This window comes from Diadema antillarum, unplaced genomic scaffold, assembly GCF_040938485.1.
Source record: "Diadema antillarum isolate AM-2024a unplaced genomic scaffold, OU_Dant_1.0 scf00000091, whole genome shotgun sequence".
NCBI lineage: Eukaryota > Metazoa > Echinodermata > Echinoidea > Diadematoida > Diadematidae > Diadema > Diadema antillarum.
The window spans coordinates 101934-116233 of NW_027270980.1; the positions used below are offsets into that span (position 1 = coordinate 101934).

At 36.5% G+C, this 14300-nt stretch overlaps 1 protein-coding gene across 5 annotated transcripts in view; it reads left to right on the forward strand.

The window, feature by feature from the left end:
• LOC139718242 (ribosome-binding protein 1-like) overlaps positions 1–10380 on the forward strand; it is a 75340-nt gene extending 64960 nt beyond the window's left edge. For all 5 annotated transcript variants that reach the window (XM_071629719.1, XM_071629720.1, XM_071629722.1 and 2 more), the window contains one exon: positions 6560–10380. In XM_071629719.1, the coding sequence (XP_071485820.1) occupies positions 6560–6589 (30 nt within the window). In that variant the 3' untranslated portion in view covers positions 6590–10380. The remainder of the gene's footprint in view (positions 1–6559) is intronic.
• Positions 10381–14300: the final 3920 nt, after the last annotated feature.

A 14300-nucleotide genomic window follows, 5' to 3' on the forward strand; every position in this document is an offset into this window, starting at 1 on the left:
TTATGATGTCTTAAGTCTTTCTGTCACGGCATCCTTCAAAATATATACTGTAAACGTCAATATTTTCGTGCGATTAATTTTTCGCGCTGAGCGGCTTGAAAACGTATTCGCGGGTTCTTAAATTCGCGCTCCGCAGCAGGTTACTTTACTGTAATACACATTCACTGCTTTCATCCAAAGCCTCTGCTACATAGCTTGCTATGCCAGCGTACGACAAGCGACGTAGCGAGCGGCTCGACTGCGAGTACAATCACTCAAATACGTAGTACAGCTGTGACTGTAGTACCGTAGTCACGGGGGAATGTAGCATCGGTGCGTGCGGTGCACACATGCATGCTACAGTACACAGCAATCTATCGTCTCTTCGCACAGTACTAGTAGCGTAAACATGCCTGTACATTGTACTACGTAGCAGTATCATCGATGAAGCGCACACAATTCATCCCGTTCAAAATGTGCATAGAAAATTGTGAAGATATATTCGCGCGTTTTTGAATTCGCGCTAGCCGAACGTAGCGCGAAATCCGCGAAAATTAATGTACCGCGAAGATTTCCACGTTTACAGTAGATACATTTGTTTGGTTGGTTATAGGGAAGTGAAATCTTGAGAAAAAGTACCGAACAAATTGATGCTCCTCTCCCCCCCCCCCCCCCCCCCCCCCACTTTACAGCAACTCTAAATCCTGACATAGACTTGGGTAATTGCTTTTTCGATTGAACTGAAGTAAATCCTAACCTCGGTGTGTGTGTGCGTGTAGATACAGGTCTAGTTGTTTCATCAGTATTTATGCAGTCAACTCTCCCTGTCTGAGCTTAAGCTCCTTTGTTATCTTTACATCTGAAATTAAATTTAATGAGACATGAAATCTCTCCCCACCCCATCCCCCCCCCAAAAAAAAAAACCAACAACAACAGCCAATGACACAAACTAACCTGAAATGAAGCCCCTCCCCCAAGTATTGCAAAATATACATTTGAATTAGAAGTGATAGTGACTTTAAATAATGGCCATGCTGACGTTTCATGTTGAGGAGTGACATTTAATTGTCAGTGACATCCATCCCATCGACAGAACTGATTGACACTGGAGAGTTTGTAGAAAGCCATTTGAATGCAGAAAAGTCTACAACATCAGAAAAATTGAAAATGGACATAAAACAACCCATGCTATGATATTTAATGTTGGAGATGGTGGTAGTTAGCACTTACCAGACCATGGACGGTGACCTTGCCATTGACAATGCTAACACAATGACAAGCTTTAAGTTCATCGATAGGGAAAGCTACCATATGTTGTGTGTTTGGGTGATTGTGTCCTTGCTATGTCTTCTGTTACTCATGGAAGTGCACCCACGTGCCCTCATTCGTACTGAAAATGATAACTCTGGTAAATTTCATACTCGATGCACAGACAAAACATATGTGAATGGGAAAGAGGTTTCACATAAAGAGAGAAATGGAAAGACATTGGTAGCATTTTGAGAACTTGAAACAAAGTTCTGTGATCATTCAGTCTGTATGTTTGTTTGTTTTTGCAAAAAGTGTAAGCAGTCTGATTTCAGAGAAGACACATGATTATTCGACAAGACCTACCTGCTTATGAACAGAGAAAAAGAAAATGGGAAAAAAAAAGAGAGAAAGAAGAAAACATGTCTTAGCCGTTTGTATGTTTTTGGGGCGGGGGAGGGGATTAGGTATAGCATTCACATCCCATTCTCAGTACTACTTGTGTATGAAAACTTATATAAGTAAAATCAACGCAAATTGCTGGTGTGTATGTATGCATTGCCAGTGAGTGAATTCTTGAATCATTTCATGTTGTCAAATGGAAGCACAGAAAAACAATGAAATTTCCCATTCAGATATGCTGTTGTCATATACCTGCAAACCATTAAAAGTGAAGTTATTACCAGTGTGAGTGCTTGCATTACCACTGATAAAGTGTTGAACCATCCATTTCACACTGTCGGAGTTGAACGTATCATTCATTTATGTTGTATCCACTGTGTTTCACTATTATTGCCCCACTATCCCTCGGAGGAAAAAAAAAAAGATCCATCGCAAAGCTTGTGTGGAATGCCCACTCTGCATGACTGTATTGGAATTCATTTAAAAGGATTGTCTATACCATCAACAACTATGTCGAGGGTCATGCATGAACTTACTTCCATTCCTGTATAGTTGCACAAATTTCAAAGGAAATATATTCAGGGTGTCGATATTAGTATTTTTTTGTTGATACTAGTTCTCAAGAAATAACACAGCACCAAACAGACACACCACAAAAAAATAAAAGAAAAAAGCATTTTCAGGAATTGGCAGCTTTCCTTTTACTCCTTTCGCCTGTTCTATTTTTTTTTAAAACTCTTTTATTTTGTGGGACTTTATTTTCCCCTGTTTTTCTCTTCTGTTTCCCTCCCCCGTATCCCCTCTGAAACAGGCTCTTGGCAGTACCTCACTGACAGAAAGCCAGGTAGAATTGCAACTAGCCGACGCTGCAAATGAGGAGGTACAGGACCTTGTTCGATTTGAGGATGTTTTCCATAGTGCCGATTAATTTGAACCAGATGTAGGGAATTAATGGAACAGTTTCAAAAAGTTTTTTTGTTTCCAAGGATGAATCCTTCCACTACCCGCGATTGCTTCAGTTTAGTGTCAAACAAAGCAAAAACAAAACAGTTGATGTCTTTCACCATTGTCATGAATGTCCCATCGTATCACCATTTGCTTTGGCTTCCAAATGCATGCTCCTCTCATTGTTTCATCTGCCAGGGCATCATTCCATCTCTCACTCAATCCTTCACTCTATCATAGCCTGTTTTGCATGTGTCATCATTTTGCTGTTCATGTTCATGAAGCAATGCGGGTTGCCAGAGTTGTGTAGCATTCTTTGCCAGCCCATTAATTGCTGCACCAGAAGATGTGGAATTCCAGTTTCAAGATCGTAACAGCAACATGGTTGGGATTGCTAATGACCTCACGATCAGCTTCTACAGTCATTGGTCAGCATTGAGTGACAGCTGGTCAGCATTGAGTGACAGCTGGTCAGCAAAAACAAAGGGGGGAGTTCATGAGTAAACATGCCAAACAAAAACTTAAAGACTTTTTATTCCCAGAAGAAAAATACCCAGTATGATTTTTTCCTACTTCATACCCGAGGTCATTGCTCAAGTTGAAACAAGTTTTATGTGGGACAAATTTATTCGAGGAATTGTTTGTAGACAGCATAGTATAAGGGACACTGCATTAAAAAGAAATAGATTGAATAAGTAAATAAAAATACATATAAAGAAATCAGTTAATGAGGCTTGTGTTCATTTAATAGATCAATATCATGTAATAACTACAAGAAAAATCAAGTACATTTTCAGTAGATATTATGCCAATCTTATATCAGTCAAGTATGACATGATTCATTGCTGCTCTTTTTGGTGTGCAGTATTTTAACATTTTATGAGAATTTTCATGTACATGCACAAATAAATTTCATTTTGTGCCAGGTTTTATGAAAGTTTGAACAGCAGGCAAGTTTACTTTCTTTCCTCATCTTTTCTTGCCAGATGTTTTGGACTGACACACCCTTTCCATTTTCTGCAGTCAGGTTCCAAATTTTTAGTGTTGTGTCATGATAGGTGTTAGCTTGCTTCAATGATTCTTCAGGTTTGGAGAAATAGTTGCTTTCACTGATTCAAAGGGTCATTAACTTTGAGATAGTGACCCTTAGCTAACTTTCATGTTTTGTTTTCTGTGTTTTATTTGTTGTAATTGTTGATAACTGTTATATGTGGCATATGTTTTTGTTCATTCTTGGAAATAGAAGTTAATCTCTGGCTGTGTTAGCCAGTAAGTAATTTGATACGAAGGGAGATACTTTTTTTAAAAAAACTTTGCTTTATCTCTATAATATAAATTTTCTATGACTAACTAGTATTACATTTTTTTTTTATAGTTAAGTGCATTCATTTCAATAATTTGTGTATGTTTGTTAATTCATCTATGTGCATGGTTGTTGACATATCATTTCATCTTTATCTGTAGTTTTATTTGGGTTGTATTGTTACTTTATTTTGTTTTGAGAGGTTCATTTTCGATTTGATGTAAACCAACAGGTAAATAATAGATAAATAGATACTATCACTACTGGTATTTGTTAGGACACCACTTTTGCTCGTGCAACATTATCATGTGGGAATGATGAGAATTCAAACTACTAGGAATTAGAAACACTCTCATTTGCATAGATGATGACCGATGTGTAAGGAAGCATACAGAATGGTGTATCACACAAAAGATGCAATACTACCGGTATTTAATTAAGAGATATATAACCTCAAAACCGTGATGATAAAACACTCTGTTTACCTACTACAGTGCACTCCCATTATAATGAAGTCCTGGAGACCGGCTGTTTTCATTCATTATTTCAAAATTTCGTTTTAGCCAAACAGTTTAGTGTATAAAGAAATATAGATAATTTTTGGGCCTGAATTTAGATTTTGTTGTACTGAGATTTCCATTTTAACCGTGTTCGTTATAACATTCGTGCACTGAATGACAAAAAATAATCTGGAACATTTTTCCTAGCATCACCAACAAGCTTGTGGCATGCACAATTGTGACAGCTTAGCCTCTTTATTGTGCATATTACTACACATGGCTTCCCAGAACTATATTTCTGTGCATGCTACAATTTATGCGTTGCACAGCTTGCAGCTCAGGGGGAAAAAAATACAAGAAAGTGTTATATCAATTGCACGTAACATGCAGTTGCTCTGTTGTTTGCTATTTTTGCTTAATTTGAAAAAGTCATTCGAAGGAAGAACATCCAAGAATGTTTTGCTTATGGCTGAACATTTCAAATGATCCATTATCATGTAATCAATTAGGTTTTGAATATCCACTTGCTGGTTGGTTTTTGAATAACCCATTTACATAATTTTACCTAAAAATGCATTCACAACTACCCAGAGCAGATTCCTCCGTGTCAGCTTTATAACTCCTCATGGGAAAACTGCCAGTAATATATTTCCACCTACATTGTATGTTACCTCCACAATCTTACCTAATGGGGTGAATACATGATACTAGAATTGATGGTTATGTTCATTGTGTTTGCACATACCAAGCGCTTATTTTTGCAGCCATGTCAGAGGGGGTGTAATGTTTGGAATGTATTGTTGAGGGGTTTGTGCACCAGACAGCACCAGGGTCTCATGCACCAGTCAGCTTGAGGGTCTAAAGCATTGTCCATTAAACCAATTTTAAGTTCTTAACATTTTTTTTCCTCTGATCCACATCTGTGTTACCACATTCATTACTAAGTTGACAAGTCTATAATCGTCATTTCAGATACTTCAGACTTTTTTTTTCCAGGTATTCAGTACCTAGGGGTTTTGATAGAGTGCTGGGGAGAATTCAATGAATATTTTGTGATATGCCGAAAAGAATATTTGGCTTTAGGAAACTGTTCAGACAGTGCCCAATAATGACAGCTTTCGCACTTTTCTTAAGTTCTTCTGTTGTCACCTTTTTTAAAGAACTTGCATTTATATGAATTTGGTTCGATTTGATTATTCATTCAGTTTTGGTTTAGATTCACTGATCTTTGATATTATCCTTCTATTTTTCATTTGAATAATTCAATTAATCCTATTTAAATCATTCAAAATGGAAACACTCATGATTCATATGCATGGGGCAACACTAATTTTTGTCCCACCAAGTTGTTGTTGTTGTTGTTGGGTTTTTTTTTTTTTTTTTTGGGGGGGGGGTATAAAAGATAATTTTGTTCTATGGGGCATCCAAGGGTTCTTTTCCTAAACTTTTGTATTTTAGAATTTACTGCTGTATGCATTGAGTGACAAAATTTTCTTGATTTTTCACTCGGTCTCTCAATTTATAGACGGAAGTTTAGTATCATTCAACAATGAGACATTCAAAATGCTGATCATTTTTTTTGTATCAATGAAGATCATGTTTGTTTTGGTGTTGTTGTTTTTGTTGTTGTGCAGTTACTTTCTTTCAAAGATTGGTAAATGGCTTGATTAAACACAATATGTTAGGTCAGATACATTTGACTTGCCTCAAACACTGATGTCCCTCCAGTAAAAAGATCAGAATAGATAGGAAATGACCTGGAGATGTCCTCTCTTAGAGAAACTTGAATGCCATAAATGCAGTAAGATATGGGCAAGAGATCAATATTTTTGCGAATGAAATCAAACCGATGTATCTCATCTAATCACTGAAATGTTAGTATCTCATCTAATCACTGAAATGTTAGTATGTCATCGTACATGGCATTCCCTCAAACATGGCATTGCCTCAGACTCCTGATCATGTGTCACCACGATTTCAGCAATTTCATTCTACATGCTAAGTTTCTAAGTGGTGACAACTAGTGTTCATTCCTGACTGGATCTTTCATTTTTTTTTTTTAACATGGTATGTTTAGCTTTTGTCTAGCTTTTGTGTGATAATCAGCACATACAGGCTCAGAATAATCAGTTGTTATAATTATGTCTTCTTCTTTGTCTCTCCTTATTTCTTTTGAATACAGGCCAAGCAAGTTGATGGCACAGGAGTATAACTGGCAGTGCTTACCGGCCGCACAGTTGACGTTGTGGAGACCAAAAAACATAACAAGAAATGTAACACACCTTAACGATGCCAACAGCAGCAGGAGACGACTTAAGAGTTAACAATGCAACTCATAATCAGCAGAAAACAGGCCTACGTCTGAAGCCATATCAAATGTGTATTAATTTTGTAGATAACTGCATGCATGTTAATCCTAACGAGGAAGCGAAACAAAACATATGAGCTCTCTCGACAGAGATATCAAGTAGTGGAGCATGTATACTCTCAGTCGTACAGTCCAAGGGAGTAGGTTTCTCTTTCATATTTGAGAAATTGATGGTATTATGAAGTATTATGTCCTTTATGGATGTAGATTAGTCAGGGAAGTTGCTTCTCTCTTTTTTTTTTCATGTTTTTTAATTTTGAATTTGATTTGTGTCTGATGTTTACAGAAACTGGCAGAATTTACCAAAATGTCACCGATGTGCTCAGATAGAAATTCAACTGCTTCATTTTGAGATTGAATAATGAATATTACTAATTTTGTTAGTTTTTTTTTTTGCCTTAATATAGGCATGATTACTGAGAAGATTGATGCAATGTGTTTTACATGTGCATCAATATCCTCAAATTTATCGTCACAATGAATTAAAGCGCTTCCACCGTATTCTGTCGAGCACTACAATAATCTCTTTTATGTACCAGTAGTCCTTCGTCTTCATGTTAATCTTACACATTCAGACACATCAGTGTGTAATTGTGTACTTCAATCAAAGGTGTATGTACAAAAATGCAGACACAGTACAAGCTCCTTCTGTGCTAGGATGTACGCATCTATTATACATGGTCAAAGATCCTTCTCATTGAAAGGAAATCATCTACAAATTCACACTGCATTGATATTGGCTTTTATTAAGGAGTTTAGAATTATTTTGTTTGTGACGAGAAACTGGAATCTGACAAGGTGATTACTTCTTTGCATTCCTTTTGCCAAGTCTGCATCAGGTGGTAGGCCGATGAATGAGGAGTCCTCATTTTGTGTACAACAAGGATGGATGCCATTTGCCAGTGCCTCAATTCAGGCTTCTTTAATTTGATTCATTATTATCACGAAGAGATTTTAGTGTTAATTAAATTTTGTCTTTTACAAGTACGAATAGCTTATTGTAGCCTCTCTTTTTTTTTTTTTTGGTCAGGGTCACAACTAAAGCATCACAGGCATCTATATAAGGAAAGGGGCTGATATTTGCACTGTATGTTCTCTAGAATGAATTAGAAGCTTAGCAAGCAGCCAGAAGATTTCCAGAGATTTGAACAGTAAATGCTAGTTCCACAAAATTACAACTACCTCTCACATTTTTTTTTTTTGTTTTTCCAGCGGCTCCCTGTGAGCTACCGTCCCGTCCCTTCTCCTTTTCTGTCTATCCCAGTGTGTAATGCAAAATGTGCATGGAAAAAACAAAAGTTTCCAACTGAAGGAAATCTACAAATGTTCATTCCTGTTACTCAGGCTTGGGTTTTCCCGAGAGTGCTACTGTTGAGACCTGTTTAGCTACGTTTACTGGTACTGGTTGAGGTGATTGTGTTGAAGTGCTGACTAGGTCGTGCTGAGAATTCTCACTGCATGTCCTCACAATCCCATCATATTTTTTCTTTCTTTCTTTCTTTCTGTATGATTGAAACGGGCAACTAAGCTATTATGGTTAGCATAATTTGCCGGGAGAAAATGTCTTTTTAGAGGTGATTTGGGGGCGGGGAATGGAAAATTGATATCACATTTTCTTGTGCCGTTATTGACTACAGAAAGCAGCAATTTATGGATGCAATCAGTGAAATGCAAAATCGGGAGTGGATGAGTTTGCTGATCTGTAGTGAAAAGGTGTCTGCAGATTAGACTCAATATGTAAAATTATATTGAGCCTGTTTTGTGAGGAAAAAGGAAAACATTAATCGACATTTTCTTATTTTAACAATACCAAATGGAATATGAGGACAACACTGCCACTGACTTGCTTGTTGGTTTAGCTTGAACATGTGGAGTATAGTGTCTACATCTCATCTTAATATTCTAAATATCATTGAGAGGAAACCCCAAATTTGAGATCATGCCGGAGAATTCATTGGTGACTAGGAGCTACTTTAATAACAATGAATCGATTGTAAAGGGTGTTGCAAGAAATCAGATGTTACCTGTGATTAAGAAATTCAAACCGAAAAAAAAAAAAACATTCCAGATTTAGCTTGCAGTGATTTCTGCGTACAACACATACAAGGTAGTGTGCTTTGCCTGCTCTGCTGGTTGTCCGCAATGTGTAGGGAAAGTAAATGTATAGGGCTTTTTTCCTTTTCAGTGTAAAAGCTGTACAGCAAACTGCTTTGCCTTGTGTACATCCTCTCTGAAGACCTGCTGCACATAAATACTGTATTCTGCCTGATCATTAAAGGTGCCAATGTCCAGTGTAGATACATTTATTCCATCCCAGCAGCATTAGTAAACATTGTTTACCACAGAATGAATTTTGCAAATGAATTTGTAGCTACCAAACTGATTTTGTCTTCTCCCCTCATAGCGAGAGAAAAAAAAAATGATGTTGGTGTGAATATCTCTCTTTTTTTTCCCACAATTTTTTTAATTAAAAAAATGTGTATTTTCACCCTGGCTGTCCAGACGTAGTATATCATTATATGTTTTAGTGCAGGGTATAGAGACTCAAGCCTAATTGTCTATAAGAAAGGAGTGGTTTCTGTTCAATTCACGCAAAACAGATGTTGATTTCATTTCAAGTGTTTCATTAATTTCCCTGTAGAACTCACCTCACAAATGATGTGTTGGCCTAGTGTCAACTCCATGGGAGCAATTCAGTACCTTTCACCAGAATGAATAAATAAAAAATGCATAAAACAAAGTGCTAGTGCCAGTGAATGTTGACATTCACTCTAAATGTTAGTACTCACCCTAAAATTAATTTTGAGATATTTTGAGGTAGTCTGACTGAATTGATGGTCACAATCTTTTTTGGTTTTTAAAAAATATTTTTTTGCCTATGTCTTGCTTTGTATGTAATATGAAGACTTCATAGCTTGGATGTACTAAAAAGGCCAGGCCAAATACTTATAGTTAGATTCATAATTTCCATTTTTTTTTTCTTATTTTGTGTACATGTTAAGATTATCATTACCTGCTTGGTATCTGTTGAGAACAAAGCTGATTTCATTTATTTGTCGACATCAAAGAAACATTTTGTCTGAAACTGAGTTGTGGAAAAATGGTATAGAGGAAGCCGTAGAAAGTAATATAAACAAAATCTAAAATAGATATATACACACATATAAATATATTATATACATTCTCTCTATTTGTAAACATTTCTCTGTAATCATTCTTATTTCTTTTAATTTGTAAATTCATATTAGCGTAGTTAGATAAGTGAATGCAAGACAGTAGCATGACCTTCTTGACGCATTCTTGGTGAGATACCAGTCATTCCTGATTTTTGTATTGACGTATCAGTTGCAGGCCAATAGTGATGAAATGTCTGAAAATGTACTCGTGCTCAAGAGTTCGTGTAGAAGCTGTATGTTACAAATTACAGTGTAGTTACTGTGCGCTTGCACTCTAATGTTATATGTTTGCATGCCATAAATGTAGAGCGATATCAAAGAGTCCTGCGGCCTCGCTTCTCCGTGATTGAATTCTCATTGGCCCTCTTTGTCTTGTGTAAATTTTCCAAATGCACTGAATTTCAAATTCTTACTGCCTTTTATTCTATCTTCTGTAGTTTTTGTAGATAATCATGTTTTTTGTTTTTTTTTGTAGATCATTATGAGATACTTACAATTTAACTTTTGACTGGTCTCTTCAATACGTATACTGAACATCTATACATATGTTTTGACTCACATAGTTATTTTACACACACACAACAACAAAAAAACCCAATAATCTAAACACTATTCATTCAAAGTCAAAACGTTCTCTCAGAACAGTGTTCACCCTTGATATCTAGACTAATCATAATATGCATAAAAGTAATAATGTGTATTGATAGCAAGGATTCAGTGTAGATGTATATGTGGTATAATTGGATGGATGGTTGTATGGGGAGGGGAGGGGGATTCAGTTGTGGATGCGTGGGACCCGTTAGTGAATGCCGAGGCAATGGACCAGAAGCAGGATTAGGTGGGTTTCATCATGGATGTGTTCCCTGTTGTAGTGTCCGGCTAGTTGTGACTTTGCATGGCTCCTTTTATTCTAAACTGATTCTTGTAGTCTTGTGCTGCCCAACGTAATGTATTGTAGCTGTGTCAGATGAAGAGAAAAAAACAAAAAACAGACGAATAAAGAGAGAAGTATGGCTGTATCCAATGTGACACAAGTTCTCGTGGCCTTTCTTTCTCTTCAATTGGTGTGCACCTGTGTGTGTGTGTGTGTGCATGTGTATGTGTGTGTGGGGGGGGGGGGGCAGAGTAGAAGTTTACATGCATTATGTGTGTATTTTTTTTCTTTTAAATTTATGCATTTCAAATAAAGAAAATAGACATAAGAATCATTCTGCTGTCTTTGCATAAGTAATTTTCAAGGAAGAGAAAGAAGGAGAGAGAGAGAGAGAAGGTCAGGGTAAATTACTGTATACGCCTAATATTTTGTGAAGTTTTTATTTTTGCAAATTTCGCGGGTCAGGTGCTATTCGCGAAATTAGACACACAAAAATATCATGACTCAGATCCCGATGTGAACATGACGCACACATACATTTCTCCGTTCAGTATTGTACTCCACGATCGCGAATTTAACCACTCGCGAAATCGTCGGGAAGTCCTGATTTGCGAAAATTTGGACTCGCTAAATAAAAGGCGTATACAGTAAGCAGGAGCCTTGACTTCTGGCCCAGCAAACCACAAGCACTACTCCCCCACTAAAAGATGAGGCAAATGATAGGGGTTGCATCAAAATTTGATTGGAAATTTAAAATACGAAAGTTTCACATTTTTTCCTCCAGATACACACAAATGGCAAGACATGATGATGTTTGTTTACAAAGATATTTGTAAAATCATGCTTTTGGTTGATTTAGCAGTCCCCCCCCCCCCTCCAGTCACCGATGTGCTACAAATGTCAGTCTATCACAAAACCATGATATTAAAGTTGATTTGTATAGGATAGGATACATCTTATTCTTATGTATCTAATGTCAAAAATGACAATTGAGTTAATTTTATGCAGTTCACTCGGAGACTTGTGAGGTGATGAGATTTATCTATCTGTCTATCATATCTATCCATCTATGTGTGTATATTTGTATATAACAATATAATTATAAATACACACACACACACACACACACACACATATATATATATATATATACATCTATATACTGTATATACCCTATATATATATGTAAATATATATATATATGCATATATATATATATATATATAATATGTATATATATGCATATATATATATATATATATATATATATATATATATATACATAACTTTATGTATATCAGTGTGTACTTGTGTGTATGTATATGTTCCACTTGCACATATAAACTAATACATATAAAATCATAAAGTTTGTAAGTTATCATTCGAGAAATGCATATTAAATGGCACAGGCTCTAACTTCCTCCATTCTTCAATTTTTGAACACCAAGATTCATTCAACTTTTTGTATAATTTAACATATGAAGTTTGGAATGCCAAACTTGTGTCTTTCCGAAGTTAGCTGGTAGCGATCCTCCCACCTATTGGATGTGATGATCTTATAGTATGTTGATGTACAATATTTACGATGAAAATGCAATTGAGGTAGTCCAAGCAAGTGAAGATTTCATATCTCTTTTTACCCTATTCTAACTGGGCAATTTGAGACCAAGTTTTTGATTTGACCCCCCCCCCCCCCCCCCCCCCCATGTAATGGCGTGATCGCTGCAAAATTTTGCCCGAACATACAGCCGGATGTCAACTACAAGATTATATGGTTGTACAAGAGAAAAATATTGATTTTCTATTTTTAATAAGTCAAAGGACAAGTCCACCTTCATATACATGTGGATTGAGTGAATGCAGCAATATTAGCAGAACACATCAGTGAAAGTTTGGGGAGAATCGGACAATCCATTCAAGAGTTATGAATTTTTAAAGTATCTGCACAGCCACTGCTGGATGAGAAGACTACTAGAGTGTATGATGTCACATGCGTACAACGATATAAGGAAAATATAAAGAGAATTTCACAAAATTTTACTTTTTGAAAAAAAAAATACTGATGTATGTTATGGGTAATATTATTCCCCCTGCCTTCTGAAAGAAGGAAGCCAAGTGCTCTTTTATATCATGCGAGAAAAGTGAAAATATCTTGAATTTTATCTTTATTTTCTATATCGTTGTGCACATGTGACATCACAAGCTGTGGTAGTCCTCTCATCCAGCAGTGACTAAGCAGAAACTTCAAAAATTCGTAACTTTTAAACGGATTGTCCGATTTTCCTTAAACTCTTGCTAATGTGTTCTATTAATATTGCTGCATTCACTCAATCCACATGTCTATGAAGGTGAACTTGTCCTTTTTATTATGCAAATTTATGCATGAAATCATATTTTCGCCTGTAACTCCATTAAAAAGGCTGAAGAATTGCAAATTTTCTGTGTCAGAATTCCTGTAGACACATCAAACAACTTTCTTGCAGAAAAATGGCACAATCAAAATGAATTTCCTTTGTTTTTCATTGTTGTGTTAATTTCTAAATTTGAGCAGTTTTCGGGCTGACATGCATATGCAAAACATTATGTAACTTCAGAACGGTGTACCCGGACATCCCAAATTTGATCTCACAATATGCGGGAGACTTCAAAGAAAAAAGTCATGAAATGGCGCGGCAAAATCTTTGCACGTTGCTGAATCATAGCGCGAAATATGTCCAGAGACTCCAACTCTCCCGTTTTCGACGGGAGATCTCCCGCCGAAAACCCATTTTTGCACAGTCTCCCGTTCTCCCGCTTGAGATTTAATTTCTCCCGCCCTGGCTCTGTGTCTCCCGTTGGAAAGGATTTCTTACTTATTGCTATTGTATGTTGAAGAAAATAAGCCTTCGATAGCCTAAGAGAGCATCTAGAACCCTAGGAACTTCGCGCTTTGCACACATCAATTTGGAGTCTCCCGTTTGCTAGCATTCAGGCTGGAGAATCTCCAGGTCAGAAGGTGCTTTGGGTTGGAGTCTCTGTATGTCGGGGGAGGGGGGGGGGGGGTCAAGGTTAACAATTATAGATAAACACTGAACTTACGAATGAAAGCAGAACTGCAAGCCAAAAAGTAATGTCACAGCATTATAGTATATAAGAGAAAAATTAAGACATAGAGACGTATACACATGGTTTTTTTTTGTTTTTTTTTGTTTTTGTTTTTGTTTTTTTTTTTTTGGGGGGGGGGTTTAAGATAATTGTACTGAGTGTACATGTCTGTGAATTAACCTGTCAAAACTTAGGAATTATAATTCATGTGTAAACAGAGTCAATTACTGTTTGATATACAGTGTACATGTACAATGTGTATTTCCGAATCTTTCTGCTATTACATGCTTGCAACATTACATAAAAACAAAGCAACAATTTGCAAAGTTCAAAAGATGAAGAAGATATAATGAACATTATCTTACTCCTCCGTTTCCTGCAACTTTAATTTCAATTCGTTATTATCTGAAAGTGATGCGTA